Raw genomic sequence first — 24,643 nt, 5'->3', positions numbered from 1 at the left:
AATAATATGTTGGAGTTAAGTTGTAAAAGGCTTTAAATGGCAAACAAAGGGATTTATATTTGATCTTACATGTAATAGAGACCTAACAGAGTTTATGGAGAAAAGGAATGACAGGGTCAAGCCTTTACTTTAGGGATATTACTTTGGCAGCTTGTGAAACATGGATTAGATAGAAGAAGGACATGAGGTAAGGAGATAAAATAGACCGCTATTGAAATAGTTCAAGCAAGAGGTGATGAGGGTGCTAGCCATGTAACTAGAGATATAAAGACAAAAATGAAATAGTCCTTGCTCTTGAGAAGTCACATTCGATTAAAGTCCTTTCCTCTGCTCTCTAAACTGAGGAGAGAGGGCTTGATCATCACCATAGGTCTGGCTGAGGCTCAGCCATTATGAGGCCATGCCTAGGGGTGTAGCTCAGGCAGAAACAGAACAATTTGATCCTGAGTTCTATAGGCTTAAGAATTGCAGTTTATCAGTTCACCCAGGGTCCATCAGGCTTTGGAGCATTGTGTCATGTGCAAGGGATATGATCACAAGGGAGTGCAAATTTGTCAAGGTACACACGATGGTAATTAAATCTGAAAAGAAAGCTTGTATCAGGTACGCCCTCTTCTGGTGGATAAGTTCTCCCAGCATTTCAGTTCCAAAGTCAGAAGACTGCTTCCTGAATGGTGAATTGAGTAAAAGAATTGGCTGTTCCTAAAGAAAGGATTTTTACCAAGTCAGGATAGCTTGATAGGTTGCATTCTTCAATTTCTGGATATTTATGTCTATAGCCAACTAGAATCAAAGCATCTTTTGCCTCAGGCAGTGTTGGATAAACAGTGACAGATTGTTCCTCTTTGGTTTTCCTTTTTCTAAATTCCGTGCAGACCCTTTTGCTTTAACAACATTTTCTTAGACATGTAGCCTTAGATGTAGTTGAATAGATTATAGCTTATTTTTATTTACTTATACTCTAAATTGAAAAGCTGTAATTTTTTTTTTACCTCAGAAACATCACTAATCCATTCATACTTCTCTAATGGGTTACTTCCAACTGGCTAATCTTATCTCCTTTATGTTAATTTTTATTGGCTTCAGAGTCAGAAGATGACATTTTGTGAATTGGTCCTCAAATTCTTCCCTGGTGCTTTGAGAAGTTTTAGACAAACCTTCTGAAAGGCAATGAATGTCTTGTAGGCATGGTTTTTCCTTTTGAATTTGAGCATACACATTCCTTTATATATGTTGTTTCCCAATGCACAATTAAAGATGGCAGATTAGGGTGAAATGGACCTGTAGTCCACTAGGAATTTGATGGGGAACTTATTTCTTCTCATTATTATTGGCAGTCAAATAAGAACTTCTGTTTCTCAGCTACCTTTGGCCTGGTTGAAATTATTGAGCTAAAGTTGAGAGAATCTCTGTCTTATCCAGTGGCCTTTTCTTCACTTTCTTCCTCTACTTTCTCTACTTCTTCCCAAATTGTTACATTATCAGAAATTACTCTATAAGGATAACAGTTAACCAGTTAGCAAGCATTTATTAAGTGCTTACTACATGCCAGGCACTGTATTAAGAGCTAGGGTTAAAAAGAAAGGCAAAAAACAGTCCCTCTCCTGAAGGACCTCACATTCTAATGGAGGAGACAACATGCACAGAACTAAGTACACACAAGTTACATACAGGGTAAATTGGAGACAGCCTTCAAGGAAAAATGCGTACTAAATGAGACCTGGAAAGGCCTCTTGTCAAAAGTAGGCTTTAAGCTGAGACTTGAAGGAAACTTGGAAACAGAGATGAGCTCAGAGCTGATGAAAAGCTGTAAAGTCAGAAGATAGAGTAATGTGTAAGTGATGTGTAAGGAGCATCAAGAAGTCTAATGTCACTGGATCCTAAAGTACATGGAGGAAAGCAGAGTGTAGGAAGACTTGAGAGGTGGGGAGGGGCCATGTTGAGAGGGACTTTAAAAGCCTGATTTTGGGGATAATAGGAAGCCACTGTAGTTTATTGAGTAGAGGAGTGACATGGTCAGACCTGTACTTTAGGAAGATCACTTTAGCTAAGTGGAGGATAGAGAGTGGGGAGAAATTTGAGGTAGAGAGACCAACTAAAAGGCTATTTATTGCAAAGTCCAAGTGCAAGGTGACGAGCATCCACACCAGTCAGCAAACATTTAGTAAGTGCCAGGTACTGTGCCGAATGTTGGGGATGCAAAGAAAGACTAATAACAATTCCTTTTTTCAAGAAGTCAACAGTTTAATGGGAGAGACAACATAAAAATAGCTATATATAAAAATACGTATATACAGGATAAATTGGAGATAAGCAAGATCAAAGATACTACCATTAAAGGGGGATCAGGAAAGGCTTCTCATAAAAGATGGGGTTTTAGTTGGAATTTGAAGGAAGCCAGCAAGTAGAGATGAGGAGGGGGAATTTTCCAGGAATGAGGAACAGCTGGGAAAAATACCTAAAGTCTAGAGGTGGAATTTGTTGTGTGAGGAACAGCAAGGAGGCCAGTATCATTGGATCTCAGAGTACATTGGGGGAGGAGAGATAAGGAATAAGAAGACTGGAAAGGTAGGAGGAGGCCAGGTTATAGAAGGTTTTGAATGCCAGATTCCGGCACTTTGAACCTAGAGGTGAAGGGAGTCACGGGAGTTGGTTGAATGATGAGTTGTGTGGTGCTGGTGATGTGGTCATGTCTTCACTTTGGGAAGATCAGTTTGAAAGCTGCATAGAGGATGTACTGGTGGGGGAAGAGATTTGGGGCAGGGAAACTAACCAGCAGGATCTTGGAATAGTCCAGACATGAGGTGATAAAGGGTCTTCATCAGGGTGGTTACTGTGTCAGTAGAGAAAAGGGGGCATATATATATACAAGAGATGTTACTGTGATGGGTGAGATTCTGAAATAACTGAGAAAACAAAGACCTGAGCTTCCAGGCATATCAATTAATTAGGTAATGCTTGCTAACTGCATAACAGCTAGAGAGCCGACCTCCTCAGCTTGGCATTGGACCCTGAATATAGAAGGAGAGAGATTTTAATGCATTAAAAGAGCACAATTAACAGTATATAAACCAGGTTACAAGATTTGGTAATCTGATTTCTAATTGAAGGAAAGTTTAGGGACTTTCCAAGTTGAAAGGGGGATGAGTGAGGCAAGTGGACTTTCCTGGATATGAAACAGGATGTCACTCTATTCCCATGATTGGCAAGTACATGGAATTTACAGGAAAATGAGACTTAGGTTTCTGAAATGGAGTGGTCTCAAAATGTAGTCTATTTTACAAGGTGGCATCAGTTTGGTTCACACAATTCTCTCGTTATAAAGGTAAAATCAACAGGTCTTGGCAACAGGTTAGATATGGAGGTGTGTGTGAAAGAATGTAGTCAAGGATGACATCTGTGTTGAGAGCCTGGGTGACTTAGAGAATGGTGATGCCCTGGATAGTAATGGGGAAATTTGGAAGGGAGTTTGGTTTGTGAGAAAAGATAATGATTTCAGTTTTGGACATGCTGAATTTAAGATGGCTATGGTCATTGAGTATGAGTAGACTAATAAACAGTTGAAGATGGGAGTCTGAAGGTTAGGGCTGAATAAGTAGATCAATGAATCATTGTCATAGAGATGATAGTAGAGACAATGGGAAATGATGAAATCACCAAGTGAAATATGTGTCCAAGGAGAGAAGGAGACTTATGAAAAGATGTTGGGAAGGTAGAAACAACAGGATTTAGCAAGAGATTGGGTTGTAGGGTGAGTGAGAATGAGGAGTTGAGAATGGCATTTAGGTTGAGAGCCTGAGTTACTAGGAAGATTATGGTGCCCTCAACAGTAATAAGGAACTAGGAAGAGGGGAGAGTTGGAAGTGTTGGATTCCAGAGAACTTCCTTTCTTTTTATACATTGCTTGAGTTATCTTCCTAATCAGTAATGTTCTGTGATACAGCATCTGTTTTCCCAGATAAAAAAAAAAAGCACTTATCTTTTCAAGTACAGAAATGACAATATACATTGAGTGAAAAGAATGGATAACAAAATACATGATATTGAAAACATTAAATTTGCTTATTAAATAGAAAAAATCTAAAATAAAACTTAATAGTAATTTGGATTTTTTTTGGGTGAGAAGCTGATTTTGTAAGTATAGGAAAGTCCTTCCACTTTCACAGTCTAAAGAATTGAAAGGGTCATGGAGATGTTAAGTGGCTTGCCCATTGTAATATAGCTAGCCTGCATCAGTGGCAGGCCTTCCTTCCTTCGTTGTACATAGGTCTTCTTTCCTCCAAGGCTAGCCCTCTATCCACTATACCATGCAGTCTCTCATTTATATGCCTCTTTATAGCTGTCAGAGAAAGAAATTTCACTGGACTTTTTGTTTACAGCCTGTCAGAGTCACTTTTTATTGTTATTACAAACAATTACAGGGAGAGCAGTTGCCTGATATCTTTCCTCCTATCAGCCCAAAAGCTCTGATTACAAACAATTGTATCTAGTATTCACAGTATAAAGTGAAAAAGTAAAATCAACTACATTTAGGCTTGATCACAAGCTACTATTAAATGAGAAAGACTATTCCATACATGGAGAATGTTGTTACATCTTCTACCATTTTTGTGGGAGTTTACTTTTGCTACTGTGAGAAGAGGGACACAGGTGATGATAAGGATATATTGCGAAAGGTTAGGTCACTTTTTATTCCAGTTGGGAAGAGGATTAGAACACATGTTTTCAAATTATTTTCTTAACATGGTAGCCATTTGTCTTAATTATTTAATTAGAGGGTCCATTGAGTCTTTAGGCTTTGGAAAGTTTAAAAACATTTTCTTGCTTACGATGTGATAGTTTAGCACATGAGTGAATGTGTTACTACCATTTTACAGAAGAGGAAAGGGAGGATCAGAAATCTTTGGTGACTTTCATCAAATACAACATGGATATATGGCAGAATCATTCAAGATGTGAATACAGGTTTCTGACACCAGCTGAATTCATTGTTCCACTGACTATAACATGCTAATGTTTTTCTGTCCTTTTAACTATCTGAACATAAATAACTTAAGCTTGATTAATTTAATAAGATTCACAGGTGATCATTCTCTTTAGGATTGTTCCTTTCCTTTGAGATTTGCGTATGTTTCAATCTCAATTTTTGGAACTCTATTTTTTTAAAATAAATTATTTAATTAATGCTGAGCCACACCCTATTCCTTCCCTGTTTACTACCTCCCCCAAAGAAAAAGTGGCAACCTTATTAAAGCCCCATCCTGTAACCTTTTAAATTATGAATTGTAAATACTTGAAACTTGGATCACAGTCTCTGCAATCCCCTGAGTTTCTGAGAGGCTTTCTCCCTAAGACTTCACACCTTCCTTAATGATTTCTTTGTAAGTTGTTTTGTTTAGGATTTGAAGAAACAAATGTCACTGTTTAGCTGTAAATTGGTTTTAGCAGGACTTACACAGCAATAGCCAATTGAAGATAATTAAATTAAAGTAATACATCATACTCTTAGCCTTTTTCTTCCAGTGATACATTGGTGAACACATGACACCTTCAAGGGCTTCAACATCCAGGGGGTAGCAAAATATTGCCAAAAGTTTTCTGCTTTATATACATTCCATTACTACTTTCACATGGACTTTGTCAAATATTGATATTCCTGGGAGTTGGCATCTAATGTTGAGAAAAATCAGTTTTAGAATTATGAACATCATAGACTGTTTCTTTAAACCTGGAAGGGACCAGAAAGGTCATCTTGTCCACCTACCTCATTTTTATAGATGAAGAATTCTAGGACCAGGGTGATTTAGGGATTTACTGAAGGTTACACAGATCCTTAAATGTAAGCTAGATCTTCTATTTCCCATGATTGTACTGTCAAGACTGGTTGGTCCCCTTCTCTCTCTTTTTTTTAATTGGGGGAGGGAGATTAGTGCTTGATGCTACAGAACAGCAAAGGAATTGAGATTAATTAAAAGCCCAAAAGACAGTTTCTGGGTAATTAATAATCAATTTATTAATTAGGCTAGCAAATATTCAACAAATTGATGGTCAGAGGTTTCTCTTGGTAACCAAAGACAAAACCATGGAGATAAATTGAATGCTTAAATACCTTTGGAAAAAGAGGTGCCCCTGACAAATGAAAATCAACCCCTATTGGTGAACAATTAATGACAGGGTGGACATTAATGAGGAGGTGGGCTAAAAGTCTTCAGTTCCTCCCTGTAAGAATATGACTTGATCATCTAACTCAGCTGCCTCCAGCAATCTGGACAAAGGAATCCGTTTCTACCCAGCCCACTCTGGTTGGTTTTCTCCTTCATAAGCTGGGTACCCTCTAGACCACAAGGGGATGGGGAGAAGGCCGGGAGGGAGTACAATGATGTGAGCTTATTTCCTAAAGGTGAGAATTCACTTAGATTAGATTCTGTTTATACTCTAAATAGAAATAAGGTCTTTTGGTTGGGTGGGGTCCCACCCAAGATTGCAGAGCATGTACCCAGAGGATTTGGGCAATCTTATCTATAAGCAGTGTCCTTCGGAGACTGACTGATCTAAAGAGTGGTCCCTGAATGAAGAAATAGAAAGGAAAAACCTCAATCCTAATTTTATAATTGGTTATTAATATACTAGGAAAATAATCACTTCTTTCAAAATCTTTAGTAATAAATTTACATAGTTATTGAAGGTTGGGGCAAGAGGAAATGATTTATAGTTACAGTCACATGTCAATCTTCATATAATAATCTTCATATAATAACAAAGAAAAGCTCTCAAGGGTCAGTCACTTCATCCACTGATCAAAATGGCACTGGGGCACAGTAGAAAGAGCACTGACTCTGAGTAAGAAGAACTTTATTCAAATGAATAATTGTCATCTGTGTCACCTTGGGCAAATGACTTTACCTCCTTCAGCCTCAGTATCTTCATCTGTAAAATGAGGGGGTTCAACTAGGTGACCTTTGATGTCACAGAATCTGAGAATTGAAAAGGGACTCCAGTAACCATCCGTTCCAACCCCATATACAAGAGGAATCCTGACTCTACTATACCTCATGAGTCATCATCTGTTTTAAGATCTCCAAGAAGGCAGAAGGCACTCTTTCTTGAGATAATCCATTCCATTTTTGGACAACTCCCACTTTTAGGAAAGTTTTCCTGCAATCAAACCTAAATTTGCTTCTTTGTAACTTCTACCCATTACTCCTGTATTGCTCAATGTCCTAAACAATATTTATCATATTCTGCATTTTGAGTCCTTCATCTCAGGAATCCTGGTTGGTCATGACATTAATAAGAGTTCCTCACAAGAGTATTCCATCACATTTATATACCATAACTTGTTCATCCATTCCCCAAGTTTATGGGCACCCCTTTACATTGTCATTCTTTACCATCTCAAAAAGAGCTATACATATTTTTGTATATCTTTAGTATTTGTTTTGGTGAGGACTAATCTCTCCCTTAAACTATAGTCCCTCTAATTTCCTCTTCCCCTTCTCCCTTTTCCCTTTGATTTTACTATTGAGTAAAATGTATTTCTGTACCCAGTTCTGTGTGTATATTCTTTCTTATTTTGACTAATTCAGATGAGAGTGAGATTGAAGTCTCAGCTGCATCCCTCCCACATTCTCTCCTTGTTTGTTCAGATGTCAAATTATATATATTCTCATTATGTAATACAATTCTCTGCACACTTCTTCTCATTCCCAATGTATTCCTCTTCTGCTCTCTTTCCATTCATTTCTTAAAATCATCAGGACATAACAACAACCATTCCAAGGTCTTGTCTAATCGAACTTCCTCTATTAACCCTGTTGATGATCAGATAAAACACATGTGTCATCTCCCATATTTGGAATGTAAACAGTGTATCTTTGTTTAGTGTTTTATCATTGTTCATTAATGTTTACCTTTTCACGTTTCTCTTCACTCCTGTGTTTGTATATCAAAGTTTCTCTGCAGCTTTGGTCTTTTCATCAGGAATGCTTAGAAGTAATAATTTTATTAAATGTCCATTTTACTCAGTTTTGTTAAGTAAGTTATTATTGACTGTAAGCTCATAACCTTTACCTTCTTGATTATCATATTCCAAGTTCTCCATTCCTTTATAGTGTTGGCTGCTAAATTATATGTGATCCTGATTGTAACTCCTGAGTACTGAATTCTTTCTTTCTGGATGTTTGCAGTAGTTTTTTTTTTCTTTGACCTGAATGCTCTGGAATTTGGTTATGATTTTCTTGGAAGTTTTCCTTTGGGGATTTCATTTGGGAGGTGACTGGTGGTCACCTGTTTTGTGGTTTTGTTTTGTTTTGTGGTTCTAAGAGATCTAGGAAGTTTTTTTTTTAAGATTTCTTGAAATATAATGTCTGGGCTGAAATTCAGATAGTTCAATGATACTCAAATTTTCTTCTCAATCTGTTTTCCAGGTCAGTTGTTTTTTCCTATGAGTAGGGAGTGACATGATTGCATTTGAAGAAAATCACTTTATGGAAAAACATCAGTTGCTCATGGGTAGGCCAAGCTAATATAATAAAAATGACAATTCTACCTAAGCTAATTTACTAACTCAGTACCATACCAATCAAACTACCAAAAATTATTTTATGGAGCTAGAAACAATAATAACAAGATTTATTTGGAATAACAAAAGGTCCAGGATATCAAGGGAACTAATGAAAAGAAATGTAGGGGAAGGTGGCCTAGCTGTTCCAGATCTTAAATTGTATTATAAAGTGGCAATCATCAAAACTACTTGGTACTGGGTAAGAAATATAGTGGTGACCAGTGGAATAGGTTAGGTATGCAAGACACAGTAGTCAATGACTATAGTAATCTACTATTTGATAAACCCCAAACCCCCAGCTTCTGGGATAAGAACTTACTATTTGACAAAAACTGCTGGGAAAACTGGAAAAGAGTATGGCAGAAACTAGACATAGATCAAAATCTCACACCTATGCCAAAATAAGGTCAAAATGAGTTCATGATTTAGATATAAAGGCTGATACTATAAGCAAACTGGGAGAGCAAGGAATAGTTTACCTATCAGATTTATGGAAAACAGAAGATTCATGACCAAACAGGAGAGAGAGAACATTATGAAATGCAAAATGGATAATTTTGATTACATTAAATTGAAAAGTTTTTGCACAAACAAAGCCAATGCAACCAAGATTAGAAGGAAAATAGAAAACTGGGAATTTTTATAACCAGTGTCTCTGATAAGGACCTCATTTCTAAAATATATAGAGAATTAAGTCAAATTTATAAGAATACAAGTCATTCCCCAATTGATAAATGGTCAAAGGATATGAGCAGGCACTTTTCAGATGAAGAAATTAAAGCCGTCTATAGTCATATGAAAAAAAATGCTCTAAATCACTATTGATTAGAGAAATACAAATCAAAACAATTTTGAGGTACCACATCACACCTATCAGGTTGGCTAACATGACAAAACAGGAAAATGATAAATGTTAGAGAAGATGTGGGAAAATTGGAACATTATAATGCATTGTTGATGGAGTTGTGAAATGATCTAGCCATTTTGGAGAGCAATTTGGAACTATGCCCAAAGGGCTATAAAAATGTGCATACCCTTTGACCCAGCAATAGCACTTCTAGGGCTGTATCCTAAAGCGATCACACAAATGGGAAAAGGACCCACATGTACAAAAATATTTATAGCAGCACTTTTTGTGGTGGCAAAGAATTGGAAATTGAGAGGATGCGCATCAATTGGGGAATGGCTGAACAACTTGTGGTATATGAATTTAATGGAATACTATTGTGCTATAAGAAATAATGAGCAAGTGGACTTCAGAAAAACCTGGAAAGACTTATAGGGACTGATGCTGAGTGAAGTGAGCATAACCAGGAGTACATTGTACACAGTAACAGCCACGTTGTACGATGACTAATATTGATAGACTTAACCCTTCTCAGGAGTACAAGGATCTAAGACATCTCCAAAAATGTCATGAAATGAAATGGTTATAAAACCTAAAAATATTTTTAAGCTTTTTCTATCCGTGTCATTTACACAAACAGGAATCTCTGGAAGTGAATAGTAGTAATCCCTTTTGGTAAATTTTGAGAGGTTTTCTATCGTGTCTTGGATGCATGATCCAGAAAGATAAGAGACCTCTCAGTTGTTAGGGAGTAGACAGGGAGCCACCAACTATAAACCTCTTCTTTTGGCCCTTGGTGGTGATCTCTCAATTGATACCTTCTCTACCTCTACTATATTTTTCTTCAGGGAAAAAGCAGCTTCTTTCTTAAGAGCATCTGACTCTACTCTTCAGAAGCAGCCCCATGTCTATTTTTAAGATCTACTTGTACAGCATTCTCCATTATCTGACAAGGGTCAAGTCTTCCCTCCTCAACCTCAGAATTCTTTCTTTTCCATTAAAGTCTCTTCAGGAACCCTTTATTCTTCCTAACAACTTAGAATGTGGAAAGCTGTTTGATCCGCTTCCATTTGGAACAAAAATAACAGTCCCTTGGCTATGGCATAAAAACAAACATGAACATTCAATGCAAGTTACTGCACATATATACTTATATATCTCTGTCAAATGGTGGCCTTATTTAGTGTGGGATGGGGAGGGAGGGAGGGAGACAAGAACTTAAAATATAACAAAAAATTTAAAAAATTAAATAAAAAAAGAAATAAAACCAGATCTAAATTTAATAAAAAAAACAACAGGGAAATGGCAAACCACTCCAGTATCTTTTCTAAGAAAACCCCAAATGGGGTCACAAAGAGTCAGACACGACTCAAAATGACTCAACATCATATTATTATTATATGATATACATATTAAATTTAATATGGTGGTAACAATTGTTCTACTTGTGTCTCCTCTCTTTTTTTAATTTTAATTTTTTCAGTGGGCTAAACAAGGAAAGGTACACAGTTTAGGATTGATGTATATTAGAAAATACGATGAACAAATCACATTGGCCATTAGGTTAGCTCCATAGGCTGTCTCTTAATTTTGATTTCAGAACAGAATTTGTACTTTGTGTTTTTAGAATACATGGTAGTTAAAACAGGGAGAAGAGGAGGATGGAAAGATTTAAACTTCTGGGAAGTTAAGAATATCTTATAAAATCATAGAATCCCCTGAGAGTAGGATCTCTGAGGTCATATAGTCCAATCTGTGCCAGAAGAATGAATCATGGCTCCTCTGTCATATATCATGTCTCAAGTGACAAAAGGAGAAAAATGTTTATGAAAACAATGTGAATGTGTTTTATTTAATCCAAATATGTGAAAAAATAGTTTTCAGTGAAATGAGCTAAACTACCTTTTGGTTTTCTGAAACTACTCCCCTGTCCAGTGCGCTCACATATGCACATACTCTTTGGTTGATTTATCAGTTTTCAATAACTAGTTTTGGGGAAATCATATGGAAACTATCAAGCAAGTTAACCAAAATAGTAGATGATGGTGCCTTGGGTAGGGAAGGTCCTACAAATAGGGTCTTTTATGCATTGCACAATAGCAGATTGTGAAATACTTAAACCTGAAGGACCTTAGAGAAGCAAGAACTTTAATCTATGTCTATTAAACATTCATTAGAAAGGAGAGGATCACTGAGGGGAAATGAATTTTTGTTATTGTTGTTGATGTATATTATTCTCCAAGACTCATTGTTAATACTTGGAGAAAGTTTATTCAGAAAGGTTATCCTATCCAGACCTCTGGTGGCAGCTGTATGCAAGGATAACTGTGTGAGGAATTACCAGCCTCACAGAGGAAGACGTGCATGTCTCTCAAATCTGATTTCTTCTAGTGATGGCAGACATGATCCACATGCACAAAGATATGTGAAAATACAAACTGTGCTATACAAGACAGTACTGATTATGCAAGAAAATAGTTGCTGTAACAAATCACGCAATGACCAAATAGATTGGGGGGGAAGATTTAAAATTTTAATTTAAAAAATAGCATTTTTTAAATGGAATTAAATACTTTGAAATGTTTTGAACAATAAAAATACATTCATGTCTACATGGAAATGTCAAATAAGTTATTTTAGCTCTTTCTTTTCCCCCAATCCTCAGCTATCCCTCTGGGTATTCTAGTTGTACGAGGAGACTGCGATTTGGAAACTTGTCGTATGTACATTGACCGCCTACAGGAGGTGAGTTGATTTGGACAATATTTTATTTATAATGACCATTTGATAAGCCTATGAGGTCTGTAAACAGTTCCTGACTATATGAATTCAGTTAAGGAAAGATCAGTGAAGAGACAACTTGTCTATAGTATTGTCTCAAAATGTGTAGCATAATTGTTATCCCTCAGTTTTAGTTCTTTACTGCTAAGATGAAATGGGATTTTAAAGTAGGGGAGAACTGTATATTAATCAATTCATTGAAATTTAAAAAGTGTCCAGTGAATACTTATTAAATTCAAAGCCCTAAGTTTGGTGTTACCAGGTGATACAAAGTTGAGTAAGACATTCATTGTCCTTGTTCTCAACGAGCTTACAATCTTACAGATAGGACAGGTATACAGATATCTATAATACATGGTAAAATACAATAAATGCCATTAAGACAGGTACAAATTAGATTTTAGACTATGAAAAGATTACAGAATCTCAGCTTTTGGAAGGAAAATTCCAAACATATCTGTATAGAAATCTGCTGTACACTACTGCTTCCTACAGCAGCCCATTCCAGTTTTGGATAGCTCTAATTGACAGGAAGTTTTTTTTTTCTTGTATCAAACCTAATTTCTTTTTCTTTTTAATTTCTACTTATTTATACCTAGTTCTATCCTTTGGGTCCAAGGAAGACAGGTTTAATCCTTCTTTCACATGACAGCCCTTCAACACACATATATTTGGGGAAAATGGTGGTACTAAACAGAGATGAGATGCCAGGGGTGATGAATTCAGTTATGGACACGTTGAAGCCATATTTTTGCTTCTTCTGCCTCAAAGCCCACATATAATCAATTACTAAGTCCTGTTGATTCTACCTATGTACTATATCTTAGATTTCCCCTGACCCCTTATAAATCCTAATACCATTGCCATAATTTAGTCCTTCTCTGTGGCTTGGCTTGACTGAGGCAGCTAGATAATTTGATATACACAGCACTGGACTTGGAGTAGAGAACACCTGAATTCAAATCCTGCCTTTAGACACTTAATAGCTGTGAGACTAAAGCAAATCATTTAATCTCTTTAAGTGTCAATCTCATCTGTAAAATGGGGGTAATAATAGCACCTAGCTCATAGGGTTCTTATGAAAAAAATTAAAGCATAGTCAAAATGCTTTACAGACCTTAAAGGACTATATAAATGTTATTAGACTGTTACAACAATCTCCTAACTAGTCTTCCAACCTTGACATCTCACCCTCATCAATCTCATACATTATTGCCATTTTAATCTTCTCAAATTGGTACACCTTTCATTGTGTTATTTCCATGCCCCCAAACCTTCAATTATTTTATATTGAGTGCCAAATAAAATAAAAACTCATTATTAGGTTGGCCTCCAGGGCTCCCTACCTGCCATATACTTTAATCAACTTTTCCAGGCTTGTCTCCCACCACTAACTCATGTACACCCCATATAGTAGCCAAACTCGATCACTCAAAGTTTGCATACATCTCATATTTCTCTTCCCTTTGTTTATCCTGTTTCTCTTCTTCTTCTTGGAATATACTCTTGACCAGTTTTATGTCCAACTTCAAGGCCATACTTCAACTCTCAATACTTTCAAAATGCCTTCATTGACTTTCCCCAAATATTTGTATGTTGAAGGGCTGTCATGTGAAAGAAGGATTAGACTTGTTTTCCTTGGACCCAAAGGGCAGAAATAGGTATAAATAAGTAGAAATTAAAAATAAAAAAATTAGGCTTGGTATAAGAAAAAAAAAAGTTTGAGATGCTAGAGGGCATCTAAATAAAGAAATCTAGGAAGTAGTTTGAAATCCTATTCTGTGACTAGAGGGATAGGTCAAAACTAGAGCTACAAATTCATGACTCATATCCATAGGGATGATGATGAAAACCAGGAGAGTGGATGCTTTGGCTGAGGGGTATACAGAAAAAAGAGAAATGAGTTATGGGCTGATCCTTACATTAAGGGAGTTGGAGGAGAAAGAAAAGTTATTAAATCAGACAAAGAATTGGTCAGAGGAGTAGGAGAAAGGGAAGGATACTGCAGTGCCATAGATGTCAAAGGAACAAAGAACTTTGAGGCTAGAGAGTAAGGTGTCAGTGGTTTCAGTTCTGAAGAGTAGTCAAGGTGAGGGAGGACATAGAAAGGACCATTGAATTTCCAAGCCAACTCTAGTGAAAATACATTGGTTGTTTTAAAAAGTTTTATAAGGCAGCCATTTAATTTATATTCCCCACAAATAGAATAAGAAATAAGAACAATTAGTTCTTGGTAATATAAGTAGGCAAACATTGCTAGACTGTATTCTACATTGTGGTTAAAGTGCTTTCAAACTGAAGCCACTAATTTTTAGAGGTCCATGCCTATGACTCAGCAATGGCAGTGTACTTAGGGAGAATTATACAGAAGAAAGGATGATCGTTGTGAACAATACCTGATGTCAGAGGTGAATGAAAAATAATTAGTAAATCCATGAATGCTCTTTTAAAAAAAATTATTGGCAAGATTATGTGTTTAAGGATTCTTGCCTTTATCAGGACTGTTAACATGTGGATATATATTAGCATTTCACTGACTCTGGGCAAGTAATAACTTTTCTAGTCCATAGTCTTTAAACATTCAATAGAGATGATAATATTTAACCATCTACCCTAGGTTGTGAGGAGAACATATTTTTTTTCCTTTTTATATTTGTTTACACTTGAAACAGAAAGCATCAGCCCTCCCCAAAAAAGAGGGGAGCATTTTTGTAAATATTAAAGTGTAATAGAGATGTAAAGAATACTTTTTTGTTAAAGGAATTGAACAATATTGAAGGATTCTAAGGTGCCTTCCATCTCTGACCATCTGTGAATCTGTTAACCAACCTAGAAGTCTTTTTTTTTCAATACTTAAAGTCTGAACAGAAGACATAAGCCCTTAATTAAACAAATTTCAGTTCTGTTACGGTACAGAAGTCTATGTTGAAACACAAATCCATACATGGATTTTTTTATTTGGGGCTGATTTAAAGACAAAGAAGACCTTCTAATTAAAGTTGAAGATACTACAAACTTGTAAAGAAGAGCCATTTTTAAGAGCAACAGAATAACAAATTTAAATGATCCTAATAGTTAATAATACTGAATCAAAACCAACAAGATGAAGTACAACAGGAATAAATATTAAGTCCTAAATTTAGTTGTTTTTTTTTTAATATTGCAATTAGGTTTAAAAATTACCTAAGTAAAGAATTGAGGAGACCTAATTTGGTAGCAGAAAATGTGAGTGAATTGGCTGGTAACAAGCTCAATATGCATTAATAAAAATATAGTGCTCCAAGCTTTGGAAGTAATATTATACTTTAAGTTGGTCAGACTATATCTGGAACCTTATCTTGATCTCTGACTTGGGAGCATCCAGAGGTAGGAAATGGAGATGGGTCAGGAGACTCTATTGTATGACAGATAGTTAAAATAATTGAAGATGATTACACCAGAGATAACAAATCTTGAGGAAGACATGATAATTGTCAAATATTTGAAGCAGATTGATTCTAAGTTGATCCAAAGGGTAAACTGGAATGAATGGGAGGAAGTTAAAGGGAGAGACAGATTCTGGCTCTGTGTAGGGAAACACTGTGGAACAATAAGAGCTGTCTAACAATGGGAACAGCTGCCTCATGAAACAGTGGGCTCTCAGTCATAAAATCTCAGTTCAATCCTGTGATAATCTGCCAAAAGACATTTTTGCAGTGGATGGGAGATTGAATGAGTTGATCTCCAAGATTCCTTCCAACTTAGGATACTATGAGTTTTCCTTGTCTCTGATATTAGCTGGAGTTTGGACATTAGATATAACTCAGATGCTTTTCTCCAGGGTCAAAAAATAGGCCATATGCTAGAGAGGAAGACATGAAAATAGGGGTTGAATATGATCTTATTATAAACCTCCTAATGAAAAGAAGAAAACTTCCTTAACCTCTGAGCTGCTTACCAGTGCTGCACAGGGACAGAAATCATCACTATTTGGGGACATAACTATCTGAACGCCTATTGGACGTGCCACTGTAACAGGAACCCAGTTTTCTGGTGTAGTAAGTAGAGAGGTTTGGGAAAATGGGGATGGAGTTAGAGTCCAGAGATGGGGAACCTGCGGCCTCAAGGCCATATGTGGCCCTCTAGGTCCTCAAGTACAGCCCTTTGACTGAATCTAGACTTCACAGAACAAATCCCTTTAATAAAAGGATTTGTTCTATGAAACTTGGACTCAGTCAAAAAAGGCTGCACCCAAGGACCTATAGGTCCACATGTGGTCTCAAGGTCTCAGGTTCCCCACCCCTAACTGTTAGGTGGTAGTCTAAGGTAGGAAGCAACCCTACCTAACTAAATGATGCCAAACAATACAGATAAGAATTCTAAGGGGAGGAGGAAAGAAAAAGAAAACTGTTCCAAATAAAGTATACTGATTTTTGAAGAAAGTAAATTTCACTGGCCATAGGAAACAAACTTAAAAAAAAAAGTCCTGTAGGAAGGAGGTATGAGGCTATAAGAACAAAAGTCTGAAGAAATGCTGACATTTGTGTGAGTAGATACACTATACTAATTATCCTCAGAGTTACAGAATGTGACAAATATAACTATTTCAGTTATAAAAACTTTTTTTAAAAAGTGGGTCAAGTTTTCAGCAGCTCAGTAAACCCTCATTTGTTATCACTCCATGGATTTGAAATTTATGATCCTTTAGACATTGAATATCAGAAGCTAACTTTTTTGCTATCTTTGAAAAAGCAATTTGCTTCCTGGGCGAATTATTTATTTTTAGGATAAGGATAGGAAAGACATTTTAACCATCTAAGAATTCATTATTTTGAGGTACTTTATTAGTATCATTAACATAACAGCAATGAATGTGTTAATTACATGATCCTTATCTGTTAATTAAAGGGGGTTGGGGAGGACCCCTAGCCATTAGTTTGAGTTATATGTGCATTTGAAACTAATTAAATACAATCTTTTAAAATATGTTCTTTGATTTGGACTGTTGAGTAGTTCAAGTTGAACTTCCTCCGCTGAAATGAAATTAAGTAGTTTTTGCCATATTTGGCAATGATTGTTTTTGTTTTTGTTTTATTTTGTTTGTTTTTGTTTATTTTAAATTACCATTGTATTTGGTTTAGTTGTTTTTAGGTTGGAGTAGTTAATACCTTCTTATGGTTAACTTTGTTGAACTACTTTTAAAGCCATGAATATTTCTTTCATTTTTCCCATTAGGATCTGCAGTCAGTTCCTTCTAGTACCCAGAGAGTTCATTACCAGGTAATTTATGATGACTTCTTCTTTCTCACTTTCAAGCCAACGGAAGTTCATCTTTTTATTATGTGATTTTAAAAAGTCATACCTTGTGCTGGGATAATGATAACTATTCATTTATAGAGCACTTTAAAGTTTTAGAAAAGGACTTTCCTTACAAACCTGTGGGGGAGGCCATGTAAGTACACTTGTTATTCCCACTTCATAGATTTGAAAACTGAGGCTCAGAGATGTAAAGTGATTTGCTGACGGTCACACAGCTAGAAATGTCAGAGATGGACTATATATCTTCTGGCTAAAAAAAAAAATCACTCTTCTTTCCACTAGATTATCCTTTAAGAAAAACTTCTACTTATTCTTATTCTTTGAAATGTCTTGATTTTATTGGAATAGTCATTAGTCTAGGAAACCTTAGATAATTGATTTTCTCCCCAGGACATTTAGAGTGTGCACAGTTTCTTCACAGTGCAGAGTTTTAGCTCATCATTCTTATGTCAGACTTTGAGCTCTGTTGATTATAATGTGAAATTAATAAGACCTGTGACATATGTTTGATCCTTGGTTCCCTAGCTTCCAATTGCTTCCATGATCCCAGCCAAACGTTCTCCAAATGTATCTCATTAGTCACAAAATGAACCAGTGGATAGAACGTGAATGACTCAGTATAATGAATCCCCGCACCTGGAGAAATAACTGCATATGAGGCCCTTCTGAGAAGATATCATCTTTGCATATGAAAAACATGTAGAAGTATAATTATATACCAAGTTGTTTTTATAGGAGAATACAGGTGTGCCTGTTTGAGGAAATCTATATGAACATCACTCAGAGAGTAACTACCAGCATTTTAGAACAATTTTTCATTTTATAATAATAACTCACATTTCTATCATAGCTCAAAAGCCAGAGAGACCTCAAAAGCAATCTAGTTCAATCTTCTAATTTTATAGATAAGGAAACTGGGCTTCAGAAAGGTCAAAGACAGGATTTGAATCCAGGTCCTCTGACACCAGAACCAATGTTCTTTTGACTGTACCTCACTGCAGATTGCTTTCCTAAGAACAACCTTGAGAGATGGGTAATGAAATATTATGACCTTCCTCCTCTGTCACAGATGAAATCATTAAGTTTGAGGTTGAGTGATTTGACCAAGACCAAACAGCTAATAAGAAGCAAAGCTGAAATTACCATCCATATCTTGCCTATTCCTAGTGGGTACTTTGCAAATGGATTCATTACAGAATTCCTTTAAAAGTGAAACTCCTTTAAAATATGTTTTGGTTACAAAAACTTGGTTCATAAATAGCTTTCCAAGATGAAAGTTATCACATAAAGTGTGACATGTCAGTATGTAGAAGGACCTAGGTATGCTAGTCACTGGGGAGATAGAATAAGAACACAGTAGGACTTCACTTTCCACTGTCACTTAGGAACATCAAAATGTCGAATTATAGAGATGGAAGGATCTTGGCAGTCTTGCAACTTTATTCATCAGATAAGTAAATTGAAGTTAAGTGACTTCACTATCTAGCTAAATCCAGCACATATTTTGTTAAATGAATAATATGTGCAAAGTTAGTTGCAGAGCTGGTATTAGCATCTTCCTCTAACTCCCACTTGGGTACTCTTTCTACTATACCATACTTTCTTTTTTACGTTAGTAACTGATTGGGAAATTCTCCTACTGCTGTTTTGAACATGAGAGCGCTCAGGCAATACATAGAAAAAATTATTTCCCAATAGCCAGTGTTTCAGTGAATTAATGTTCTGAGGACACATGATACATTGGTATTAGAATGGAACAGGGTCAGTCCAGGTCATTTGTTCTGTTTGGTCAGTATTGAAAATATATTTTCTGCCTCATTTTGCAAAACTAGATAGGGCTACTTCCTCCAAATATTATACTTTGAATTTTGGTGTTTGGCCAAGCTCAGTTTTTCTGATTTAGTTTATCAATTCATCTGAAAAATTATTCAGAAGATTTTGTCTAGGTAACTATTTCAGTGAAAGTGTCAAAGGAGGGAAAATTGATGATAGCCTTGAAGACTGAAGTTGTTAATGTTGTGTTCTATGTCAGATATGAAGAGGGGGAGGAAGGGACTAAGCATTTATATAGCAATTACCATGTGCCAGGTACTATGCTAAGCACTTAACAACTATTATCTCATTTGATCCTTACAACAACAGATATTATAAGAAAATTGTATTGTTGTTGTTTTTCAGTGGGAGGCAAAGATGTGGTGACCATAGGAGTAGTAGAAACTGAGGATAAAGGAAGGTTATAGTTAGAATAGAGGAGGATTTGCAGTGAAGGAGGTGGAGAAAGGGACAATTCTGTATCACCCACCTCAGACATTACTTCCCAATTTTAATGGATCTGCTGTCTCATATGTTTAAATACTCCAAACACTGATGAAATTCCCAGTCTATTCACATCATCTTCATCCTAAAAGATTCTTGTCTTGTCTATGTTTTTTCTATAACTCTTTTCTAGAGATATGGCTAATTATTTTTCTTTTCTTTTGGGGCATAACAAAATGAATAAATAGTACACTGGTCAATGTACATGTAGGAATGGCCCTAATACATTTTCCAGAGTAGATCTGTGCAACCTATGGCCAAGTAGAGGCACTGAAGAATATGTGAGACAGTTACTGTGGTCCTCTCTCTTTAGCACATTCCATCATTAGGGCCTCTTTTTATTTTATCTCCTATTCTCCTCTTCCTTCTTTTTCTCTATTTCTCTTTCCTTTCCCCTCTTTCTTTTTCTCCCCCTTTTTCTCCTACCTTCAGGGACCCACTGGTGATCCTCAGGCCTAAAGACATTGTTGAAATATATTCCACATCCAATATCCACAGAAAACGGAAGTGCTTAGGAAAATGACAAGCATGAGTGAGCTCTGTGAAGGAAAAAGGAGAATGCATTATCTCCTCCAGCCTGACATCTGCCTTTCCCTCCCCAGTATGTGACCACTTCCTTTGGGGAAACTACTTTGCCAGTTAAGATAGGTAGCTCTAAACCCCTTCTGGATTCTAATTATATCTGCAGAGTCCAGTGGTCATCTCAATAGCTGTGCAAGCACCAGAATTTGCAGCCTTGAGCTCGCCAGGCGCACACTAACTACATGATGTGTCATTTTGATGGAAGATTACCTTTGTGTTTGGTCTTCTGTGGTTGTACAGGCAGGAGTTTTCAGCAGGCTATAAATACCCAGCAAATTCCTGCATAACCCCGCCCCCCCAGTGCCTTGTTAGTTTAATGTGAGATGTCATTTTGTTAGCTTTAATACTTTGTTGGCATTCTACCATAAATTATGGAAGGGGAGAAACAAAAGCAATAAATAGCTTAAGTGTATAGAACCTGCTGTATAACTCACTAATAAGGTGTCTTGGGCACTTGTCGACCCGTCTAAATGCTGTGTTTCCTCTTGAGTTTGATCTAGACTTAGAAAGAGTCAACCAATATCCCCAGCTACAAACTAGTGGGCTGCCTAGGATTTCTAAAAACTTCAAATGCCTTATTAGAGTTTCTTTATTCCTTCACTCTGCTAGTTCCTTATACATGTTTATTTCATTTAATATCATTTCAATTACAAAAGGGGTATGTCAGTAAAGCCATTTTTAAAAACTCTTCTCACATGCCCCGTCCTGCCTTGCCCTGACTCACCCCCTCCCCAATAAAAAACCATACATTCTCTGCAAAAATGAAAGAATACTCATAATACCCAGTGCTGACAATTGAGGGCCTCATGTCTGGTGCTTTAAGAAAGTACCCTGATTAATGATGAAAGCAATGAATTAGGTAAAAGAAAACCTGGGTTCAATTATCCTCCCTGTGTCTCAGTTTTGTTCTCTGTTAAATAGTATCTACAGTATATCCCAGCTGCCTTACTGCTCCATTGTCTAGGTAAATGAGGGATATGACATGTTTTGAATGTATCCAAAGAAAGGCTCCACACAGTAAAAGCTCTAGTGAAAAAACACCGTAGTCCTCAAAGAGAAGCTCTGTTTCCCCAAAAAGCCTCAAAAAGCCATGTTCTGTGATTCACACACCATGGGAGAGAAGCTGCAAGTGAGATAGATACGGTAACATGGACTTACTGTCAGTCTCAGAATGCTTGCTGGAAATTCATACCAAAACCATCCTTCAAATAACTTAAGCAACTTAAGAATGAACGGGCCAACTGTGACTGAAAGGCTCATCTGTAAGATAGGAAAGTTAACTAGAAGTCAATCCCTTAAAACATTAATTAAGCAACTATTATGTACTAGGCACTATGCTCAATGCTGGGGATATAAAGAAAGGTGAAATCTGATTTTTACTCTCAAGGAGCTCACAGTCTAATGGGGGCATCAGCATGCAACCAGCTATGCACAAAGAAGCTCTAAATTAGAAAAGGATAAATTAGACGTTTCAGTCATAAAAGGACTTGACACCAGCATAGGATTTAGATCAAGTTAGAAAAGGAACATTCTAAGTCCAGGCAGTTTAAGGATCTGAACCCAAATCCAAGATCAACTAACTTACCTGTGTGACATTGGCCAGTCAGTCAACAAGAACTCGTTAAGCACTTACTATGTGTTAGACATTGGCCTAAGTACTGGTGATAAAAAGAAAGGCCTAAAACAGTCCCTGCCCTATAGAAGCTCACAGACAGAGACAATCCGCAAATAACTAGCTATATACAAACAGTCTGTAGATATATACCATGTCCTGGCTAAGTAGTAGATAACCTCAGAGGGAAGGCACTAAGGTGGACTGGCAAAGGCTTCTTGTAGAAGGTGGAGTTTTGTCTTAGACTTGTAGGAAACTAGGGAAAAGCTAGGAGGTGGAGATGAGGAGGGGGAGGGGGAAAGTCCCAGGGAAAATGGGGATGATCAGTGGAAATTCTGGAGTCACAAAATGGAGGGAGAGTCTTGTCTGAGGACTAGCAATAAGGCCCTTGTCATTGGATGACAGAGTATTTGGGGTTGAATAAGATGTAAGAAGACTGGAAAGATAGGTACTGGAAGAGGTCATGATGGTCTCGAACTCTAGGCAGCTGAGAACTTTGTAGAGCGCTGTTCTTTTGGGTGGCAGGGGGGTTTCAGGACTAGCCAGGATGAACCCTTAAGGTCAGGAATGAGCAGGGCCAGGATCCTTTGGTATACCCAAGGCAGTTGTCAAAGGGGAAGGTAATTCTATTCCTATCATTTGTGATTGCCTCCCTTGTAGAAGAAGCTGACTGAGCAATAGGAATGAGCTGTTCCCTATAATGCTCTGTTATATTATTTCATGGCCATCTCCTTATCTGCCCAATACTTATTCTAAGGACCAGCATGCCACTCCAAGCTTTCTCCTCCTCCATGCTATAATGTATATTTCTCAATGGTGATAACTATTTCATTGTGGTCTTTGTATCCCCAGCATCTAGCATAGGGCCCTCTGTGTGTCTGTATTTAACCAGGACTGTGATTTCATTGGTATAGGGGAGCTCTAGTTGAACAAACTCCCTCTACCAATGCTGATCAGCCCCCGCTCTGGAACTAATAATTCTGGAGAGTTGGTGGGGCACTGAGAGGTCAAGGTGACTTGTTCCGAGTCCCAAGGGGCAGGTAGATGGCACAGTGGATAGAGTGCCAAACGTGGAGTCAGGAAGACTCATCTTCCTGAGTTTAAACCTAACTGTGTGACACTGGGCAAGTCAATTAACCCTGTTTGCCTCAGTTTCCTCTTTTATAAAATAAGCTGGAGAAGGAAATGGCAAACCACTCCAGTATCTTTGCCAAGAAAACCCAAAATGGGATCATGAAGAATTGGACATGACTAAAAAAAAGGCTGAAATCCAACAGTCAGAGTTATACAGCCATTATGTGTCACAGGCAGGACTTGAATTCTGGTCTTCATGACTCCCAAGGTCAACTTTGTATCCTTCTACCCAACTGCCCATCATCTGCCATATTAATAAATATTGGTTGAATTGAATTGAATCTCTAAACTTTCTTATACCACCCTCCTCTCTTCATGAAAATAATCCATTGTGAACTTGATTGCTTTTCCCTTCCCCACTTCCTATGTATCCTCAGTGTTTAATACAATGTCTAGGACATAGTAAGTGCTTAAATGCTGCTGGACTGACTGACTTGTCTGAAGTAGCCGTCCTATGTTTATATTCCCAATCTTTCCCTCTTTCTTGGGATGGGAGAAAAATTTAATAATAATTATTTTGTATTCATTCTGAATGAAGACTTTTAAAGGAGATATATATATATACCCACATATACAGACCTATCTTCTAAAATAAATCCTTATGCAAGCAAGTGTAGCATCTGGTGAGTGGAAGAGAAAAAAAGTTGAGCAAATAAAAAAGATTTAGTGGGACAAAGTTCAGAGATGGAGGAGATATGTTGCTGGATTATTAAGAGAGATAGTGATCAAGAAAGTGAAATTGGCTGTTAGTCATAAAGTGAACCAGGGATCTAAACTGAAAAGGTGAGGAGCTTCTTCATCACTACTGAATTTTCTCTAAGCTTGGTGAAATCAGAGATGTAGGACTATTCCCAGCAAAAGTATAGCTCAATCCTAAGTGGATATTGCTTAATTGTATAAACTACTGAAGTGCATAATAGAGTTTCTCTGCCCTCATTAAATTGTTGTACATCCTTTACGGTTAATTAAATGCAGATTAAGTGCTCCATTTGGTTATTTGCATGTCAAATAGTAGTGTTCATGCTTTCCTAATCAATAAAGGAATAGTTCAAGCAAGTTGACTTTTAACCATCTATCTATGTGAGACATATGAGAAACATAAGGCTTTGTTTAAGCAAGGTGACAGTTTTTTTTGGTTCAACTTTATAGCTGCTGAGAAATGGATTCACCATAAAAATAAATCCTTTCACAGTGAAAAAAATATACATGTCAGGACTTTGGGATAGCACAATTTTCTCAGCTATTTAAAAATATTGAAAGTATAGTAATTTAAAATTAGGAATGCACATATAGTACTATACTTCAAAAATATTGACAGCAATATTATTTCTGCTAATCATAATAGCTAATATTAATAATAGTTTTAAAAAGTGTTTTACCCATGTTAGCACATTTTATCTTAACTGATTCTTGCAACAGTCCCATGATATGGGTAATGCAAATGTTATCACCATTTTGGTGATGAGAAAACTGAGATTCAGAAAGGAAGAAATGAAGAAAGGAAGGAAAG

General features: G+C 36.8%; 1 protein-coding gene across 1 annotated transcript in view; it reads left to right on the top strand.

Annotated features, from left to right (window-relative positions):
* The window catches only part of DGKI (diacylglycerol kinase iota), a 543,147-nt gene that overhangs the window by 397,915 nt on the left and 120,589 nt on the right, over positions 1 to 24,643 (top strand). Inside the window, exons 22-23 of the mRNA XM_027842255.1 lie at positions 12,076 to 12,155; positions 17,406 to 17,450. Coding sequence (XP_027698056.1) covers positions 12,076 to 12,155; positions 17,406 to 17,450 — 125 coding nt within the window. The remainder of the gene's footprint in view (positions 1 to 12,075; positions 12,156 to 17,405; positions 17,451 to 24,643) is intronic.

The sequence above is a fragment of the Vombatus ursinus genome, unplaced genomic scaffold, assembly GCF_900497805.2.
Source record: "Vombatus ursinus unplaced genomic scaffold, bare-nosed wombat genome assembly UNPS02014870.1, whole genome shotgun sequence".
Lineage (NCBI taxonomy): Eukaryota > Metazoa > Chordata > Mammalia > Diprotodontia > Vombatidae > Vombatus > Vombatus ursinus.
This window is presented reverse-complemented; position numbering and strand designations above follow the sequence as displayed.